Source organism: Sapajus apella, unplaced genomic scaffold (genome assembly GCF_009761245.1).
Source record: "Sapajus apella isolate SASKATOON/1434 unplaced genomic scaffold, GSC_monkey_1.0 scaffold115, whole genome shotgun sequence".
NCBI classification, from domain to species: Eukaryota; Metazoa; Chordata; class Mammalia; order Primates; family Cebidae; genus Sapajus; species Sapajus apella.
The window spans coordinates 190,173-203,787 of NW_022437055.1; the positions used below are offsets into that span (position 1 = coordinate 190,173).

At 36.7% G+C, this 13,615-nt stretch overlaps 1 protein-coding gene across 6 annotated transcripts in view; it reads right to left on the reverse strand.

Annotated features, from left to right (window-relative positions):
* SMARCA1 (SWI/SNF related, matrix associated, actin dependent regulator of chromatin, subfamily a, member 1) overlaps positions 1-13,615 on the reverse strand; it is a 79,073-nt gene that overhangs the window by 26,941 nt on the left and 38,517 nt on the right. For all 6 annotated transcript variants that reach the window (XM_032260160.1, XM_032260159.1, XM_032260158.1 and 3 more), the window contains 3 exons: positions 10,934-11,044; positions 10,562-10,675; positions 633-755 (listed from right to left, as the gene is read on the reverse strand). In XM_032260160.1, coding sequence (XP_032116051.1) covers positions 633-755; positions 10,562-10,675; positions 10,934-11,044 — 348 coding nt within the window. The remainder of the gene's footprint in view (positions 1-632; positions 756-10,561; positions 10,676-10,933; positions 11,045-13,615) is intronic.

Here is a 13,615-nt window from a genome sequence, read left to right on the forward strand (position 1 = left end):
AATATGTTTTAACAGGCTTGGCGCAGTGGCTCACACCTGTAACACCAACACTTTGGGAGAACGAGGTGGGCAGATCACTTGAGGTCAGAAATTTGAGATGAGCCTGGCCAACATGGTGAAACCCCATCTCTACTAAAAACACAAAAATTAGTGAGGCACGGTGGCAGGTGCCTGTAATCTCAGCTACTCAGGAGGCTCAGGCAGGAGAATCTCCTAAACCCGGGAGGTGGAGGATGCAGTGAGTTGAGATCGCACCATTGCATTCCAGCCTGGGCGACAGACGGAGACTGTCTCAAAAAACAAAAAAGAGTCTGTTAATAACTACTGTCAAAATTCAAATGTGGATTCACTGACCTTATTATAAATTGGCAAAATGTATTTCATATTGCTAATACTTGACACTTATATTTTACATATATATACTATCCAGTATTTCTAAAATGGCATATTCTATAAGATCAATTTTTTAAAATAGGGATATTTGGTCTAAACATGTTTACAAAATAGCCCTGAGTTCTGTTGGTGTGTCACATTAGGATACTAGGCCCATACAATAAAAATTAAGTGTGATCTATATTTTCTTTTTTTCTACTGATTGATTGTAAGTATTTCAACCATTGAAAATCGTTTACTTGTGTGAGAAGTTTTTCCTTTTCTTCAGTCTCTTCTGGTGTAAGAGGTTCTGCTCCATCAATCTTTTTTTGCTCTTCTCTTTGAGCCAGAGCTGGATTTGGGATATCAGGATTTCTTGGGACCTATAAAATCAGGAGACAAACTAAGAGTAAACTGATGATAAAAATTAATTACTAAAGCTGTATATACACATATCAATCTTCAGAGTTATTTTAAGAGTAAACAATATAAAACCATAGCCAGAATGGCACATGGTCCTTTCTACATTTCTGCTACCATGATCCTATTGAAATTAAAAAATATTCTTGTGCCACATGAGATTTCATAGTTAAAACCCACCAGTAAATGAATGCCACGTTAGATTTCAGATTTGATTATACTCTGGAACAGTCTATCCTTATACTATTGTAATACACAGAACAAACAAAAAGTTTGGCAGTAAAAAAAAAAGGGGGGGGCATATTTCCCTGGCAACATAAAGCAGGGTGGAGAAACGGTAATGCACCTAAACATTACATCCAATAGTCTGATCAGTTCAACACGCCAAAAGAAAGGAGTGCTTTTATTGCCTGCCAAGGTATGTAAGGGGAGAGAACATTTTTACATAAAATGGAAAGTTTGGAAAATGTAACAGGATAATGAAGAAAAAAGAGGAAACAGAGAATAGAAGAGGGAAGGGTAGAGTAGAGCACACAGACAGCTATGATAGGACCAGCAGTCAAGGGGGAAAAGGCTACAACAGCAGTGACCAACAGAAATCATTAATGGTGTTTTGGTTACAGAACTGCAAATACAGTGAAAACTAAGAAGAAAACTCGAGTTCTAAAGACAAGGACAGAAGCTCAGTTCTCCAAGAAAGCAAGCTGTCACCTGTATCTCAAAACCGTAGTCTGCAGAGCCTCAGTGTATCACAATGAGCATATACAACCAGTGTGGTTCAGCAGTATGGGGCTGAACTATACTGTTCGTATGGAGGAACAAACGAAAAAGCCCAAAGCCTGATACCATCAGTATGTACATCTGTAGCTATAAGGAAGCACACTGATTTATGAGGGCAAGTACATAACATGTGTACTACACTGCATAGCATTCCATTAAACATGAAAATAAAAGGGCTGGCAGTAAGCCTTCTACTGCTTGAAATGCACACATACCATAAACGACTCATTCCCTAGGGGCATCAGATAGTCATGGTTTTATTAGAGTGGAATTAGAATACATATTAAAGTGCATTTTTATCATTGTTATAGGTATTTCATAGAGTTTGGAACTGTATCATTGTAACTTAAAAATAACTTTAAAAAATTATTAAGTCCAATAGTTCTCCAAGTATAAAACCTAACTGAGCATTAAAAGGAAATACTAAGAAAGTAGATTCACTTGTAATCATCAGTATCAGGCAACCAAATTGGCAGGTATTGACTAAATGTCTATTATGTTTGTAGAACTATGATAAGTACTGATTAGAATATACAAGAAATATAGGTTTTATCCCTTATCCCAAATGTTTCAGACAAGAAGTGTTTTAGATTTCAGATTTTTTTGGGTGGGCAGGGGGTTGGAATATTTGCATTATACTTATCTGTTGAGCATTTCTAACTTGAGAATCTGAAATCCAAAAAATGCTCCAATGAGCATTTCCTTTGGGTGTCGTGTCAGAGCTCAAAAAGTTTTGGATGTCGGAACATGTCAGATTTCAGGTTTTCAGATTAGGGAAACTACCTATATTGGACATGGTCCTTGCCCACAAGGAGCTCACAAACTAGTTGTGGAATTTTGAGCTGCACCTTAAGAACTCTAAGGATTTGGGGAGATGGAGAAGGAAGAAAGAATATTCTAAGCTAGAGCAGTATGAGCAAAAGCATGAAGGTAGAAACATGCCAGAAGGCACATAGGGGGTTTATGTTGAAAAGAGGTATGAAACAAGGCCGGGTAGAGACAGATTTACAGGGTCTTGAATACACAGAAGGTGCTGGAGACTTTTAACAAGAGAGTGAAGTGTCAAAATGTAGTGTTTTCACCTGTAAGCCTTTTGCTGGATGGACTGAAAAGTGGGGAAGCGACTAAGAGGTAAGAGAACCTACTGAACTATCCTAATCTACAAATGAGGTATGATCATCTGGACTAGGATGGTGGCAAATGGAAATGGAAAAAAGAAGGTATACGTTTAAAATGAAATGTAGCCCAGTCATACCATGATCAAAAACAACTTTTCTTCAGTGGCTAAAACTAAGGTTAAAATTACAGGCATACCAACAATTCCATTCCTAAGTATTTACCCAAAGAAAGGAAAACGTATCTATACAAAGAATGACAAGATTGTTCAAAGCAGCTTTACTCATCACAGCCAAATGCCAGAAAACAGCCCAGATGACCATCAAGAGAATGGATAAGCAAAGTGTGACCTATCCATACAATGGAATAGGTATTACGCAATAAAAAGGAAAGAACAACACAGATACATGGGACAACATAGCTTACTCTCTAAAACATTATGCTAAGTGAAGGAAGCCTTGTACATACTGTATGATTCTATTTATGTGAAATTCTAGAACAAAAATTACAAAGATAATCTGTGGAGGGAAATATCAGAACAGTGGTTGCCTCTGAGGAGTGCGTATGGTCACTGGGCACTTTCTGGGGTGACAGTAATGTTCCATATCTTTATAGGAGGGGTTCGAGTTACATAAGTGTATGCATTTGTGAAAATACACTGAATGGTACACTTACGGTTTATATATTTCACTCTATGTAAATACTTTTAAAAAATCATAAACAAAATATGACTCTGGCTAATGACATGCATGTTGAAGTGTTTCTGGGTAAAATGTACTTATATCTGCAACTTTGAAATGCATAATAATACGATAAGTATCCATATGATAGAGGGCCAGGGAAAAGGAAAAATAGGTGAAAAAACAAATATAAGATGTAAATTGTAGAATATATGTGGTGTATATATGGGTGTTCACTGTACAATTATTTCAATATTTTTGTATTTTTTTAATTCTTCAAATTTGTTTTTCTAAAAGTACAGATACAGCTTTAAAAGTTAACAGAATCCTTAAATTGCTGGTATGTGAAATTACTTTGTTTTCAAATTTTAATTTTAATTGAAAGAAATCTCTTTGATCTTAAGACATTCTTCTATTAAATATTTTCAAAATTTCCATGTCTAAGAAACCATATTTTTAACAAAATGAAAATATTTTATAAACATCTAAGTTATGACAGAAAATAGATAATATACCCACATAAAATTAAATAAAATAAAAATGTTTATTCCCATGCAGATATCCCCATACTAAAAATTTTCCCTTTCAATTTCTAATAAAAGCAAAATCAGAATATTTTATAAAACCATTAGATTTTAGGATCCACTGAAATTTATTCTGTATCTAGTGGTCATATTAATTAACACAGCAAAACAAGAATGATTTCATGAAAGCTATGTTTGCTAATTCTAGAAATTACTCAAATACATAGTTGCTAAAATGTTTAGAATTTGAAAAGGCTCAAAAATTGTAAATTCCTATATCTCTTCCTAATATGTTTTGGCTGTGTCCCCACCCATATTTCATCTTGAACTGTAGCTCTGAACTAAACTATATTATTGGTGCAGTTGATTAGAAATCAAGTGGCAACAGGAGACCTAAGGTAAGACCATCTAAGAGCACAGTAACACTGGGGAATACCTCGGGGTGGTTACAGAGCAGGCACTACTGCTCTGGTCACATGAATGCCTTCTCAACATGGAGACTGCATGAGGGCGTCTTAAAGAGGGCTTGTGCAAAGACCTCTGAGAAGGGAGGCGACCTCTGGTCACAGGATCCGGGAGGGTCTTTTCAGATGGGAGCTGGCAAAGACAGAAAAGCCTTGCAGGGCTGAGATCAGGCTCTGCGTAGGTTCTCGGAATATGGAGTAATTTTAGTTGCTCTAAGTCTCCAATGTTCGGCAGATAAAAGCCCCTTGATGCATTGGGAGTGGTCAGACCCGGTGGCTCCTCATCTGCTATACTTCTGAAGTAGCGCACCCTGATAACAATCAGTGATAAACTCAGAGTACTAGTTTAGCATGTCTTAGAAGGATCTCAAGTGCTGTTAAATGCTCAGAGCACTGGTTTAGCTTGCCTTAGAAGGAGCTCAAGTGCCCCTCCCCCCATCTTACCTACCCCTTCACCCTCCCCTTCCATGCCCATAAGATCAATGAGATTATACACATAATAAAAGTGTATGGAGCCCAGAATTCAGGGCCAACGGAGTTCCCACGCTTGCGCTGGTCCCCTGGACCCATGCTGTAAATTCTACTCTTGTGTCTCTGTCTTTATTTCCTTTTCTCAATCCCTCATCACTGCCAGGACTATAGGCACCCATGTATGGGGTTGGGGCTGGTACCCAACACATGGCGGCAGATCTTTCCCATGCTGTTCTCATGATAGTGAATAATTCTCACAAGATCTGATGGTGTTATAAAGGGGAATTCCCCTACACAAGTTCTCTCTTCCCTGCTGCCATGTAGGATGTGACTTGCTCCTCCGTGCCTTCTGCCATGATTGTGAGCCCCCCCCACAAGTCCATGTGGAACTGTGAGTCAATTAAACCTCTTTTCTTTATAAATTACCCAGTCTTGGGTATGTCCTTATCAGCAGCGTGAAAACAAACTAATACACCTCCTATAAAAAAAAAAAACTTATCCTTAATAGTCATCATTTTAATAAGACATACAATTTTTTACCTCATGAGGTTCGTATCAGCATTAAGCTTCCTGGAATGACTTCAAAGTGCTACATAAGAATTAAGCAGACAAATTACAGACCAATAGTACTGAACAGATATCTAGGAGGTATTTCAAGTCCTCATACTCTATGTCTCATTATCATCTCCAGCAACACAATATATAAAAAGTTATCTTTCTAAAGGAAAAATCTCAATTATTATTTGGATTTCTAGTCAGACACTAAGGAATTTGTGATTAAGAACTGTATTCCATGAAGTAGTGAAAAACATTTTTTGGGCCTTGTTTCTTAGGAGTTTAGCAAGCATTGCGTAGAAAATACAGAATACTGAATTAAATGTGACAGCACACAAAATAAAAGCAGTAACCTGAAATCAGCTCACTGTATTTTAGTTATACCACTGCAAAAACAGGTGGCCCCCAATGACAGATTACCGAAACTCACAAAGACGATGGAACGTCCTCCATGTGTCCAATGTGTATATTAGTCCCTAAGGAATTTTTTATTGGGGACAAACGTCAGAATGTTCTACAGCTTTCTTTAGCTTCAAATGTGGCAAAACTCTTGCATTCCAGGTGTTAGACTCAATGGAATGTCCAGATATTCTGGATTTTTTATGCTGCAATTGAAATTTCAATTAAGTCATCCTCTTCCAATATAAAGGTTTTAGTGACCAAGTGACTGCATGCATTAAATAACAACTCCTTTAAGTCGAAAGAGCAATGAAGCCTTTGAATATGCCTAACTTGCGACAAGATCAAAGCTTAGACAGCAGCAGGAATGAGCAAATCATGTACTGCTATCCACCAAGTGGTTAGGGCAAAACAAATGCTTCTCTCACCTTCAAATAAAACAAAACTCTTTAACTCCAGATCTTATTATCAGTAATATTGCTGTCACCTTATGCTGAATATGGGAGTGGGAAGGAGGGAAGCAAAATAGAAAATGAAAATGCAAATAAGCAGGAAGTACAAGGAAACCACTCTTTACCAATTGCTTCAAAACTTGTGAGCACTTCACTAGCCCCACTCCAAATCACAACAGAATAAGCCTTTGAGGACTCAACATAGATAAAATGTCACCATGAACCACAGTGTCCCCAGCTATGGGCATCACCTATCTCCCCTTGGCTAACAATCCTTTAAGCAGTAAAGGTGGAAAGAGTCCCTTTTTGAAAATCTGTGTATACAGAATACCAGGTAACTTCACTAAAGCAGTTTTGTTTTGTTAATTTGAGGATGAACTAGTGTTCCACTCACTTTGTGGCCCTGATGAGTTTTCTGAAGGTATGAGGGGGAAATAAAGCAATGCTAGCCATGCCTTGAGAAGATATGTCTAATGGTTACACAACACATGATCCTTGAAAGGCCTTTTAAGATGATTAACATGCCATGCTGATCTGTCTATTCTCTGAACTCAAACAAAAGAACACCCAATTAAAGAACCCACCTTAGCTTAGGTCCATAGTTCCTAGCAAAGAATGGAAGGGACAAGGTCCAGAAAGAACCAATAACCAATATCTGCCTCGTAAATCCTCAGCTAAGTATGCATAGGGAGGATCAAGGCAAGTCTTAAGACAATACAGAGGCAATCTAGGATGGGGCTTAAGAGAGCACAAGGCTAGGAGTAGCGTAGTAGGGGACTGGTTCTCCTTCCACTACCACCACCGCGGTCCAGGTCACCACCATCTTCTCTCATTTTGATACTTCAACAGCCTCCTGGCTGGTTTCCCTGGATAAACTTGCCATTCTCTGCATCATAGCCAGAGTGATCTTTTAAAAATGTAAATCTGATCATCCTTTACCATTTATAAGTTGTATGACATTGAGCAAATGACTCAGGACAAATGACTCAACCGCTCTATGCCTCAGTTTCCTCATCTGTAAAATAAGGATGTAGTTCCAGGGCTGTTAGGAGGATAATGAGCTAACATTTATAAATAACCTGGAACAATAAGTAACACAAGTAAGGACTAAGTGTCTGCTATTAGTATTATTTTACCGCCTACCTACCCACCCACTTCCCTGCCTTAAAAACATCTCAGTGGGTTTCCTCTACTCTAAAGCTAAAGTTCAACCTCATTAATATGACCTACAAAGCCCTCCATATGATTTGATTCTACCCACTCGCCAGCCTCATCTCAAGTCACCCTCCTCCTCACCAGTCCCTAACAACACTGGCCTTCTCAGAGCTCCCAAAAGGGGCTATTCTCCTTCCCACCTCAAGACCTTTGCATATGAGGTGCCACCTGCCTCAGCTTTTCTCTCCTACACTTTAGACTTAGCTCATTCACATCTCTGGAAACTCAGCTTAAATGACACTTCCTTAGGGAACACTTCCCTGATCTACCAGTCCACATGAGATACCCATGTTATACTCCCTCATCAGCATCCCTTGTAAGCACAGAACCACACAAATACCACCATCATTACGCTGTAGTAGGTAATATCTATCTCCTCTATTAGAACGTTAAGTTCCATGAAGTGAAAGATTTTGTCTTATTCACTGCTTTATCCCCAAGTGCTTGGCCCAGTACCTGGCACAGAGGAATGCTCAATAAATAGGTATTAAACTTCAAAAAAAAAAAAAAAAAAAGTCCTCCTTTTACTCTTTTTCCCTCTCCTCTTGCTTCTTTAGGGGAAGTGAGGAAAAGCAAACACTAAGGTGCAATAGCACCAATTCCATGCCATCTCCCCTCTCCCTATTCATCCCTTTCCTCTATTCTTACACCTCTCCTCCTCCTCCTTCCTTTCTACCACACTTCACAGCTATCCCTTCATTCCTCCATCTTCTGAGTTTCCTCTCTTCTCCATCTCCTTCCAGCTGGCCACCATCCAAAAAGTCACTGTAAGACTTCACCCCTAACCACAAACTGCCTGTAATGAAAGGCACTGTTTATACTGAAACCAGACCCGTGGTCAGAATTTGGTGGGCACTGTAAATTATCATGGGGAATAAAATTTCAGTATCTCCAAAGAAGGAGCATAAAGTTATATCAGAGATGAGTTTTTTTATTGTTGCCACTTGACTACCACTTGGCCCACCTCCCAAATGTCATGCCACACCATTGTAAACACAGTCCTTATTTAGGACTGCAGAAAGAAGCAGGGTTACATCACATGCAGAAAAAGCCCAGAAGGTCTGAGTGGAACAAACAGAGCATCTGAATACTAAGAAGTTACTTGTGAGACCAGGACCCATGGCAACCCTGTTAGCGCCATGATCTTGAACAAGGTCATTTAACCTCTCTGAAGTTCAGTTTCCTCACCTATTAAATGGAGATGATAATAACACCGACTTCATGAGGTTGTTAGGAATCAAATGAACTATGTGCTAAAGCACTTTGTAAATTATAAAATGTTCTATGCAAATATTTGATTTATTACTGAGGTCTAACATTTCAATTAATTATCCTTTCAAGTCTCAGTAATAACAGTTAATTAAAGTAACAGAAAATAATATTCTAAACCTAAAATTACTATAAACCTTAATGAGATATGTATTTACCTCATAATATAACTACTTCATTATTAATTTAAATATTTAATAATTACTGTTAATAATTAATTATTATTAATTTTCCTACTTTTGTTTTGCATTTGAACCTATAACTTACCTGTTTCTTCTGGCATATCACTGTTTTCACTTTCTTTGAAACTAGTTTTATGTCTGATGCGAATGTTCACCCTAGAGATCTACTCTAGTTCCAATACATAAATGAGTTAACTATCTTATATACATGGAGCTTTTCCAGATGCATTCCAACTACTAATTTAAAATCATGGGTCAGTTCTAATTGTGATAAAGGTTTACAAAATGAAATTTAAAACACAGCTATCAATTCATAAAACAGAACATTTCATACAATTAAAATAGTGTTAATATTTTATAATTTTTTTTTTTTTGAGACAGAGTCCCCCTCCGTCGCCCAGGCTAGAGTGCAGTGGTGCGATCTCAACTCACTGCAATCTTCCCCTCCTAGTTTCAAGTGATTCTCCTGCCTCAGCCTCCCAAGTAGCTGGGATTACAGGCACCCACTGCCACACTCAGCTAATTTTTGTATTTTTAGTAGAGACGGGATTTCGTCATGTTGGCCAGGCTGATCTCAAACTCCTGACTGCAAGCGATCTGCCCCCCTTGGCCTCCCAAAGTGCTGGGATTACATGTATAAGCCACTGTGCCTGGCCGATATTTTATAATTTTTTAATATTAGTGATTATTATACCTTTGGTCATCCCTCTCCATTCACTAGGAAGTCAATTTCGACATACAGAAATTACCTGGTATGCTTACTCTCTCAATATGACAGATTTAGTGTGACAAATACTAGATTTCACTCATGAAAACTAGGATTCTATCTATCTATATAAATCAGAATTCCTAATACCAAAAGATCATTTTAAAATTGTATAATTCGGCCGGGCGCGGTGGCTCAAGCCTGTAATCCCAGCACTTTGGGAGGCTGAGGCGGGTGGATCACGAGGTCAAGAGATCAAGACCATCCTGGTCAACATGGTGAAACCCCGTCTCTACTAAAAATACAAAAAAATTAGCTGGGCATGGTGGCGCGTGCCTGTAGTCCCAGCTACTCAGGAGGCTGAGGCAGGAGAATTGCCTGAACCCAGGAGGCGGAGGTTGCGGTGAGCCGAGATCGCACCATTGCACTCCAGCCTGGGTAACAAGAGCGAAACTCCGTCAAAAAAAAAAAAAATTGTATAATTCATTATCATGTTTATCATTATCTTTAACACCTAAGTGACTACAATCTACTAACCACTAGCAAGGCTTTCATCAACCTATAAGCAATAAAGACAGAAATACTATTTCTTGGACCTATTAAGGAAATTATCAAAAATTTCCTATCATACATTAACATTTGTTTCTAACCACATACCTATTGTACTTTCTACATATTATTTAACCATTCAAACACTGGCATTATAAAAATAATATGTTGTTATTACTATTTTGAAATATTGCACAATTCTTCGTTAATCTCATTTAGTGATGACTGTAGTGGTAATTCAGTAGCTTGATGTTTTACAACTAGTTAAACTTCCTCTTTGGTTTTAAAAACATCATTGTTGTGATTTACTGTTACATTCTCTGAAATTAAAATGCAACACCTTCTAGTCTAGATTAGCAGATTAAATTATTTTAAAATCTATTAATCTAAAAAAATTTTAAAAATACCTTATAGCCTATTGTCTTCCGATAATAAAGAATTTCCTTTTCCAGGAGCTCAAATAAGCGTGGTGGGAAAAATTGAAAATCCTGAACATTTGGCTGTTTTGGAGGCCGTGGAGCCTATGAGAGGAAAATGGATTATATATACCTCTTTTCAGTACATGAAGTAAACTTACTTATCTTTTACTATTTCTGTTATATATGAAACAATAAATGCAATGAAATCCATTTATATGGCTGGGCCAAATCAAATACATTTTTGTATTGCTATATTTTAGAGACTATGATTTGGCAATGATATAAGTAAATCTGAACCACAGATCATGTTGCAAGAGAAATCTACTTTAGGACATAAAAACTGGCCTTGTCCAGTTTTACCTTTGGAATCTTTGGCTCGCTGACACGCAAAGCCTCTCTGAAGTAGGCATCCACTGCGTAGTTTGCTTTGCGTTCTCGTTTAGGCGGTTCGATCCATTCCACCATGCCAAGCTATACACGACAAACAACAACAAGGAGTTTAATGACTCCAAACAGTTTTATCAAAATCAAGTACATCAAGGCTGCAGAAACGTAAGTAAGCAAAAGCCATCAGGAAGAATCTAAACTTGCTTTATAAATCACAATTTACCTCCAAAGTTCCAAAATGAAGTGTACACTGCTTAGATGCAAAGACAGTTTTCTTTATTTTTATTTGAAAGTAGGTTTAAAAACTAGTTCTTCCTTGATGATTGAGAAGAATCTGTATAATCTGCTTAGCATTTTTTGTCAAATTAAATAAATAAAAGGTAGCTAATATAGCAGGAAGAGTAACATTGACTGAGGTAACTGTAGTAAGTGTATGAATTAGAAACAGATGAAAGGGGTAAATAATAAATATCACCATGATGAGCATGTTCAAATGAGACCTTCTAGAAATGTAGGTATGGCAGAGTTGGAAAAGTTGGTGGAAACAGAAAGACCTAGACTCTGCCACTTCACTAGTTGTATAACTTTGGGGAAATTATTTTTTTCCATCTTCAAAATGAGAATAATAATACCTACCTTGAGGATTACATATGTTCATATGTGTGAAATCATTAAGTAAACTGCCAAGAGTTAAATGCAAGATATTATTAAACATCCTAAGTAGCTTGAACAATGATTTGGTAGCATTACTAATTTTACACTATCATTGGCTAGAAAATATAATTTAATAGTCAACAGATAAAACTGACACTACAATGTTCTGGAGTTTGAGAAATGGCTTTCTAATTCATATTTTTCTTGATTTCAGTGCTTAACCTAGTGTCTTTATAAAAAAGAGAGCATTAATCTACCATTAGTTATCTCACTCTACTTGATCTAATCTAGGGGCTGAATTCCAACCTTGACATCATATTTTAAGAGGGGATAACAAACCAAGATGACCAGATGTAGATTCTGTAACCATACAGATCTACAAATTCTCACAGTGTCTAGAGACGTAAAGGCTAAAGGCAGACACAATGGTGGTATTCACATCTGTGAAACTCTATCAAATAGAATAGAACACAGTTCTTTGTTGATCTATAAGATTAAAATCAATGTGAAAAGTTAGGAGAAAGTCGATGGCTACTCAATATAATTTAACTGTTAATTAAGTACCTACTGTATTATGTGTAACTCAGTGTCAGAGATATACAGATGAATACAATAATCTCTTTCATCAAGAAACCTGTAACTCAAAAAGTTTTCTGAGAACCAGAGAATATAAGACATCGAAACAAACGACCCTGAGAGGGATAAGATTCCCAACACTACAGTGTTCAGAGGCTGCTTATCTCTTTTAGATGCTAAAGATGAGATTTCTTAATTACAAGAAAGTTAGCATAAATGACCTTCTAGCTCTAAGAGCCTATGAGATATCGACATTATAATGAGATTATTAAGTAAAATGAGAAATTCCCACAGCAGTGAAACAAATTTTACTTTTCTTTCAGATGGATGAATGTGAGGTGACAGTAATGAAAGAGATATTTTATAAATAACCAATATTTTATCTTTCTCAATTGGAATAAAAATAAATTAATAATGGTTTAACATTCTAAAAGTGATGTATTTAGCTATTTAACCTATACTTGTTTGATGGTCTAGGCATTCAAATTTGAAATAAGCATTAAAGGACAATTTATCAACTTTCAAAAACAGAATAGATCATACTGAATTAGTTTATTTTAGATAAGAGTACATTAATGCTAACTTATCTGAGTTTATTTATTCAGGATCACAGGCATCATGACTTAATTTACCAGGTATGGTGGTAAAAGAAATGCAACTGATTCAATAAACCATATATGGAGATCTACCTCAATGTATAATTTCCGTGATTTATAAATAATATTCTTTCAAGTTTTCACTTCTCAAAAGATAATTGGAACCTATTTTAAGAACCTACCTAGAAATACAAAGAGACAGAAATAAAATATAATCTCAGCTCAGAATATTCAGAAAAAAATTCTGATTCTGGACATGACTGTTACTGTCAGACATTTAATTATAAAGGTACAAGTCATCACGGTTATTAAAATTCTCTCTATCTGTGCATCATTACTTTGCTAAAATTAGAAGCACAAGAAAACCAGTTAGAGATAGACAAGTATTTTACTAATTTCTCTCTAAAAATGTGGATAAGAAGCTCCACTGGTATTTAGACTTCATTGTTTAAAATTTTTCCACTTTGTAACACTCCTAATACCCATAAGCCTGTAGGAATAGTTGTAAAATTAATAAAATTTATATCACATAATGAGATCTCAAAAGCATATTAGAAAGGCAATTTCCACCCTGTGCAGATAGGCCATCACCTCCATCTCAGCAGGATAAAATATGAGCAGTCTAAGTGAAGATTAGAGATAAGACAACCTGAAAAATACAAGAAACTAAAAGCTATCAGAAGCAATAAAAGAAACAAAGCATTATCAGCATACTAGCTACAATGCAAACCACAATGGCTCACCTCTCATTTTTCAGTAAAATAAGTACCTAAGAATGAGCTTTTCTATTTTAAGAAAATTCATTTCTGTCAGTGCAAAAATATAACAG